Raw genomic sequence first — 8,219 nt, 5'->3', positions numbered from 1 at the left:
ATGAATGGTCTCACTTTCTTCACTGAGTTCATCCCTTTGGGCTGTCTGCATTGCCACATCCAAGCTCTGCTCTTTGTGTTATTCCTGGGGGTTTCTCTCCTGATCCTGAGGGGGAACCTGGTGATGATCCTGGTGATCAGAGGAGAGTCTCACCTCCACATCCCCATGTATTTCTTCCGCAGATACCTGTCCTTCCTGGGTATCTGCTTCTCCTCAGTTACCATGCCCAAAATGCTACAGAACTTCCTGTTTCAGAAGAACAGCATCTCAGTGTGGGGTTGCACCACCCAGAGTTTCTTTTTTCTTCTGTCTGGGTGTGCTGAAGCCAGTCTTCTCTCTGTCATGGCCTATGATCACTATGCTGCTCTCTGCCACCCTCTGCTCTACACCATGGATGTGAACAGGACTGTTTGTACTGCAGTGGTCAGTGAAGCTTGGTTGATGGGGTTTCAACCAACTCACTATTGACTAATGTTTTCATCCACAAGTTACATTTCTGTGGGTCCACCATCATCTCCCATGTCTGCTTTGAACTGCCTTCTCTCTTCCCTCTGTTCTGTATTGATTCTACAGCCAATGAGTTCCTTATATCATGGTCCAGTGCATTTCTGGGGCTGCTGACACTTTCCCTGATATTCTTTTCTTACTCCGGAATCATTTCTGCCATTCTGAGCATTTGCTTCTCTGAGGGCCAAGGCAAAGCCTTTTCCACCTGCTCCTCACACCTCTCCATGGTGATTTTGTTCTATGGGATGGCTCTATTCAGGTACATCAACCCCTCCTCTGGCTTAGTGTTGGAACAAGTGGTCTCCATTCAATACAGTGTGATCACGTCCTTGATCAATCCCCTCCTCTACAGACTCAAAGAGGTGATAGCAGCTCTGCAGAGAATGCTGAGGCAACAAAAGTGTGCCTTAGGGTAAGCAAAGGCTGTGTAATTCTGCTCAGAAAATAGAAAAATTATCTCTAACGGAGAAAGATTTTTATAGGCACAGAGCACTTGGCGAAATTGTCTTTCAATTAAGCTCAAGTATTTGTCTGGACTGTGAAGTAAATAAATTTCCACAAAAACGGAGGCTGAGGGAAAAGAGTTTGATGTACAGGCTCCTATCCAGCAGCCCTTTGCAAAAACAGTCTGAGAATGGGATCTTGGCTCCATCTGAGGAGATAGCAGGGCTGACACAGATGAAGTGTATTGGAGCAGAACAGGATCTCTGGGCAAATTGCTGACTTTTTTTTTGGAATTTTCACAAAGATACACAACAAAGAAAGGGACCTACAACAATTGAAAGAATCAGGTATAGATGATACTCCAGAAGGAGACAGTCAGAGCCATGCATTTACCTGACCTAGTGGTATTCATTGGCATCAAATGGCCTGCATGTAGGCGGGTGTGATGGTCAATTTTGTGTTAACTTGACTGGGCTAAGGAAACCCAGATAGCTGGTGAAACAGTTATTTTTGGGTGTGTCTATGAAGTTGTTTCCAGAAGAGATTAGCATCTGAATCAGTAGACTGGTTAAGAAGATTGCCCTCACCAATACGGATCGTCGAATCTGTTGCCGACCCACATAGAACAAAACAGCCAAGGTAGGGTGAATATGCTTTCTCTGCTTGCACTGGAACATCCATCTTCTCCTGCCCCAGATATTGGTCTCCTGATTCTCGGGCCTTCACACTCAGATTGGGACTTACACCACCGGCTTTCCTGGGCCTCTAGGTTGCAGATGGAAGATTCTGGGACTTGTCAGCCTCCATAATTGTGCAAGCCAATACCTTATAATAAATCTCTTTATAGCCTATTGGATTTTTTCTTTTTTGAGATCCATGACCAATACAGCAGAGAAAGAAAAATGAACAGACTGGAAATCAGTATATTGTGCCTATTTTATTTTTCCTAAGCTCTCCTACCTGAGGCCTAACCCTTTGCATCTATTTAATTAATAAACATAAATATACAGAGGGTGCCAAAAAATGTATACACATTTTAAGAAAGGAAAAAACTGGGCCGGTCCGGTGGCTCAGGCAATTAGAACTCCATGCTCCTAACTCCGAAGGCTGCCGGTTCGATTCCCACATGGGCCAGTGGGCTCTCAACCACAAGGTTGCCAGTGGGACTCGAGTCCCACAAGGGATGGTGGGCTCCGCCCCCTGCAACTAAGATTGAACAGGCACCTTGAGCTGAGCTGCCACTGAGCTCCCAGATGGCTCAGTTGGTTGGAGAGCATCCTCTCAACCACAAGGTTGCCAGCTCAATTCCTCGAGTCCCGCAAGGGATGGTGGGCTGTGCCCCCTGAAACTCGCAATGGCAACTGGACCTGAAGCTGAGCTGCGCCCTCCACAACTAAGATTGAAAGGACAACAACTTGACTTGGAAAAAAGTCCTGGAAGAACACACTGTTCCCCAATAAAGTCCTGTACCCCTTTCCCAATGAAAAAAAATCTAAAAAAAAAAGAAAGGGAAAAACTATTAAAATTGTAATAATATATACCGATAAATACAAGTCACATTTGACTTCAGCAGTTACAAGAGGTGCTCAAAGTGGTTACCATCAGCATCCAGACACTTCTGATTACTGCTTGAGCAATGTTGACCAAAGTGTCATTATTTTGGCACCCCCGGTATAATAGCAGCTTATTGAGAAACATTAGAGAAGGCCTAAATAAATGGAGAGTAATATTCGTATACTATGCTTGTGGGTTGGTAGATTATTGTAAAGATGTCAATTTTCCCCAAATCAATTCATATGTTCTGTATAATGTCAATCAAAATTCTAGAATATTTTATGAATTTGAAAACTTGATTCTAAAATGTATATAGAAGTAAATGGTCCAACAAAGGCCAAGCTACTTTTAAAGCTAAGAACAAGGTAGACAGTCTTTATCTACCAAATATCAAGATTTATTATAAAACTATGTAATTAAGACTTTCTGTTAGTGACACACAAACAAATACACCAATGGAAAAGGAGAGAGAACTCAGAAGTGGACCGCAAGTACAAAAGTAGATACTGAGGAGCAAAGCAGATCAATTTGTTCAGGGTGAACTTTTCAATCATTAGTGCTTAGTGCAGGGATGATTAGCTATCATGTAGAAAATTAACCAGATTTTATCCTAACCCATGATATGCGAAAATCCTTAGTAAGCTGAAGTACTAAGTGTGAAAGACAAAACTATAAATCTTTTATAAAACAGTATGGACAATGTATTCATGATAGAGAAGGATTTTTACAAACAAGATACAAAAAGCACCAACTACAAAAAAAAAGTTGATGAACATATTAAAATTAAGAAGTTTTATTTATCAAAAATCCTCATAAGAATGAAAAGACAAGCCACAAAGTGGGAAAAATATTTGACACACATATGAACATCAAAATCCTAGCATTTTATATTATCAAAAGAAAAAAAAATCATTTTGCTAGGAAAATGGGCAAAAGACTAGAACAGGAACTTGACAAAAGAGGAAATCCAAATCCCTAAGGTTGTCAATTTTAACAATAATCATGCAAATTAAAACTACAATGAAACGTATCATTAGACAGATATCAGAATGGGAAAAATTAAGAAACCCAATAAAACAAGGTATTGACAAAAATGTAGCACAACGAGGTTTCTCATTTTGGAAAGAGTTTTGGTTACCCACTATGTGGTAAAGTTAATTCAGCCCAGAATTCTATTACTAGAGAAATTCAGACCCACTGCACCAAAATAAATGTATAAGAATGTCCATAGTAGCACTGTTTGTAATAACCAAATCCAGGAAATAACTCAAATAGCCATCTACAATAGAAATAGACAAATTTTGATAGATCCATATTGTGAAGTGAATACAGCCAACGAAAATGAACCAACTGTAGTCACATGGAACAGCATGGACAAATCTCAGATATTGTCGTGTCCCGCACAACAAGGGCAGTGAGGATGCGAGAAGGGGCGGTTTGGGTTAAATTTTTAATCAAGAAACAACCAGAGACTTAATGCAGTTAAATCTCTCCGAAGGCCAGGGGTCTCTCAGTCTGAGAGGGCTGGAGCCCAGAATAAAGCTGGCTGGAGGTTTTTATTGATAGGTCTACAACTACAAGAAAGCAACATTGTTTCTTACACGGTCTGTGAGGCTCAGACCTCATAACAGAAAATGTTTATTCCAATCACCCTTTGTCTTTAAACAGCGGAAGCACAAGGTCCCAGGATGTTTTTACCTAAAGTATGTACCTTTTCAGGATCATGTCTTTCACATTGTAACAACTCCGTTGAGAGAAGGTGCAAGGGGAAAGCCAGAGCCGGCAATAGACTTTCCCAAGCAGGGGGAAGGGGAGGCAAGGCCCCTTCCCATACCTGTCCAAGGCAGCTCATTGGGGTCCCCACCCGGTTCCGCCTGGCTTAGGTTGTATCTCCTGTGAGATATCTTACCCATCTTTGGCTGCAAACCATCTTTTGGGGAACAGACAGAGACATAAGGTGTAACACAAGGATGGAACAGAGTCCCAGAAAGGCACAATCTCACAAATTCTTCTTTCCTTAAGGAAAGACATGAAGGGACAGTTGGCTAGGCTGTTGTGTGACTACAAGATATAATATTGAACAAAATGATATGTAAAACATTATTCCATTCACATAAGATTCAAATAAAGGCAAACAGGACTATACTATTTAGGGATGCATATATCAGTGGTAAAACAGTAAAAAAAAAAAAAGCAAGAAAATCAATAGGAATGTTAGGGCAGCCTGGGTTACCATTAAGAGGGGAAGGAGCAGAGTGGTCTACATTCCCAGGGCTAGCAATGTACTATTTCTTAATCTTTAAAACAAATTTTTCTTTTTGACATCTATCTTCACTTTATAATTATTTGTTAAATGGTACATAAATGTTGCATGCATTTTTCAGTATGTATGGCATATTTCAAAAAAATTTTAAAACTATAAACATCAAACTAAATGGTGAAATACTGAAGTAATTTCTATTTAAACCAGAAACTAGGGAGAGAAAACTGTTTCCTCCACTATTTCATAACATTGTTTTGAAGATTATAACTAAGATAATAAGACATGAAGATGAAATACTTAGAATAATTATAAAAGACCAAATTGCTTATTTCATATGCAGATAATATGATTATATTCCCAGATAACTCAATAGGCTGGGGGAAAATATGAAAATTAATGAGATTAAGTCAGCAAAATACAAAATAAATACACAAAAAGAGCCTTTCACTATCCTATCAATAACCAATTTGAACGAGAAATGAAAAAAAATTCCATTCTCATTAGCAAAAAAAATCATAAAATAACTAGTAATAAATTTAACAAAAAAGGTACAGACTTTATATGAATAAAACTATACTGAGTGAATAAAACAAGATCTGAATAAATGGCAAGACACCATGTAGGCAGCCTAAGTAAATGTAATAATAATGGAATCTGTTTGAAGGACTTCAATAGTCTCACAAAACCCGAGACAGCTGAAGATTCAGGCTTTGGGACGATCAGGAGCCAGAGCACCTGTGGAGATCTAAGTCATGGAAACGAATGGATATTCTCTTTAGATCATCCCTATTGTACAACCATACCCTTTGTGGATTCAAATTCCTGGGTAAAAGTGTCCAATTGGCCTAGATTAAGTCATCTCTTGCCTAGAAAAGGATGACCTTAAAGTTTCTCTGTAATGCTATTTTCCCTACCTACCCCTCCTTTTTAACCTGCCCTTTAAAAGGACCTAAACTCAGCAATCACAAAGAAGGAAACAGTATTGCTGTTTTAGTGTGTGTGCGGTTGGCTCAATGTATAAGCTTGGTTTGGCACATGTGTCTTGGGGTCAGACAGTCATGTCCATAAATTATCAAAGCTCAGGCCTGTGACCTGTACGTGTTTTCCTCCAGCTTTAAGGCTTATTTCTGCATCATTGCTTTGATTCTTGTCAGTGATTGTATTGATCTATTTTTCTCAGCCTTCCTGAGTGGCCAGTTTCTTTCCAACAGTGACGCTATTGGAAACTTGTTTGAGTGGCCAGGACGGGTCTCCTTCACCTTTTACTTCATCCTGAGTTTCAGCTGTGAACCATTTTGAAGTTGCCCTTAGCCTTCTCCCTTCTCACCAGGATTAGGCCTCCTTAGCAGGCCACTCTCTTTACTTCCTACTGGTGCATTTATTGTTCTAGAGAAGGTCCTACTATGTCCAAGGGCTCAACTATCTTTGAATTCTCCTTGACACAATGGCAGTCAATGAGCTGAACTATGTAGCCTACCTATCTCTTGTCCAGAGACAAGATCCCTTCTCTGTCTTGAGACTCATGTGCCTCTAAAGGGCCTGGTCTGATGACACAGAATTAGCCTTCCCAGCCCTGGATGTGACCGAATATGATGGAATCTACTGCAACTGTGGTTCTTTTGCTTCACATCTAATCTTTTCCTTTTCTCCAATATCCTGCATCCCTACGGCATATATTCAAATTAGGATTCCTGTTATCTCCCTCTGCTTTTCATTATTGCCTCTTTATATTTATTTTGAGTCTAAGTTGATTTTCTTTTTCTTACTTCTTAAGGTAGAAACTTAGACCACTGATTTGAGAACTTTATTCTTTTCTAATATAAGCATTTAATTTCCCTTTAAATATTAATTTATCTGAATGCCACAAATGTTGATATTTTCATTTTTATTCAGTTAAAAAATATTTTCCTGTTTTCTTTGTGGTTTCTTCCTTGGCCCATGGGTTGTTTTAAAGTGTATTGTTTGATATTTAACTATTTTGGATTTTCCAGACATTTTCAATTATTGATTTATAATTTAGTTCCATTGTGATCAATTTTCTTAATGGCTCAGCATAGTTCTACCTCCAGATTGTTCCATGTGCACCTGGAAGACACAACACAAACTGCTAGAAGATTGTTTGCAATACATGTAACTTACAAAGGATTAATAAACAGAACATATATTAGAAAGAACTCCTACAAATCAGTAAGAAAAGCTTAAACAACTCAATAGAAAAGTGGGCAAAAGATAAAAACAGGCATTTCACAGAAGAGGAAGCATATATAGCTAATCAAATATGAAAAAATGTTCAATTTCATTAATGATTAGCGAGATGCAAATCAAGACCACAAGGAAATATCATTCATTTAGCTATCTGACAAAATCAGGTGTTGGCAAGGATGTGGATCAATGGGAAGAAATTCTTATACACAGCTGGCTGCTAAAAGTATATACTAATACAACTACTTTTATAATTTGATATTGTTTTGTAAAACTAAACATTCTCATACTCTGTGGTTCAATAATTCTAATCCTAAAAAAACTCTTGAAAATGTGCACCAGAAGTAACATACAAGGATGTTCACAGTAGCATTGTTCAGGGAGGGAAAAAAGAAAAACAAAAAAAGGAACAACTCAAATTTCCATCTATAAGAAACAAGGTAAATTTAGTTCCTATACATGTTCAGCCATAAAAATAAAAAATGGGATTCATTCTCTATTATTGAATAACAAATTACCACAAATTTAGGACCTTAAAACATGGCAAATTTATTATCTCACAGTTTCTATGGGTCAGAAGTCCAGGCATGAGTTAGTTTGATCCTCTGCTCAGGGTCTCATCAGGCTGAAACCAAAGTGTGAACTATGGTTATGATCTCATCTGAGACTTGGAGTCCTCCTCCAAGATCATGTAGAGGTTAGCAGAATTCAATTTCTTGTGGCTGTAGGACTGAGGTCCCCACTTTTTTGCGAGCTGTCAGACAGGGACTGCTCTCAGCTCCTAGGAGCTGCTTTCAATTCCTAGGCACTTGGTCCTCTCACAACATGGCAGCTTCTAATCTCTCTGACTTCAGGAATTGCCTACTTGTATGGGTCACCTGTTTAGGTCAGTACTACTCAGAATAACCTCCCTTTTGATTAACTCAGAGTCAGCTGACTAGTACCTAATCATGGAAGTGAAATCCCACCATATTTACAAGTCACACCCATATTCAAGAGGAGGGGATTATACAGGACATGTATACCAGGGGGCCAGAATGTTGGGGGACATCTTAGAATTCTGCCTACCACAGCCATATAGTAGGAAAATAATCCTAACCTGATGTGGAAAACAATATTATTACAGCCATTACATGCTGCAGGCATTTATAATATCTGAAGAACTTTCAACACAGCTTCTAATTCTTTCTATCATTTTCTGGGTATTCCATTGTACCAGGTATTTGTCTACAATGATTCAACAATCTGG

The 8,219-nt window shown here is 39.0% G+C and overlaps 1 protein-coding gene across 1 annotated transcript; it reads left to right on the top strand.

The window, feature by feature from the left end:
• On the top strand, positions 1-923 carry LOC308501876 (olfactory receptor 5BS1-like; the record flags this gene model as incomplete). The annotated part of the gene is given in 2 exon segments (XM_081058960.1): positions 1-450; positions 453-923. Coding segments are annotated over 2 exon segments (921 nt in total).
• Between the last annotated feature and the right edge of the window lie 7,296 nt (positions 924-8,219).

The sequence above is a fragment of the Rhinolophus hipposideros genome (genome assembly GCF_964194185.1).
Source record: "Rhinolophus hipposideros genome assembly, chromosome: 9".
Taxonomy (NCBI): domain Eukaryota; kingdom Metazoa; phylum Chordata; class Mammalia; order Chiroptera; family Rhinolophidae; genus Rhinolophus; species Rhinolophus hipposideros.
The sequence above is the reverse complement of the archived record's forward strand: the minus strand, read 5'-3'. Positions and strand labels throughout refer to the sequence as shown.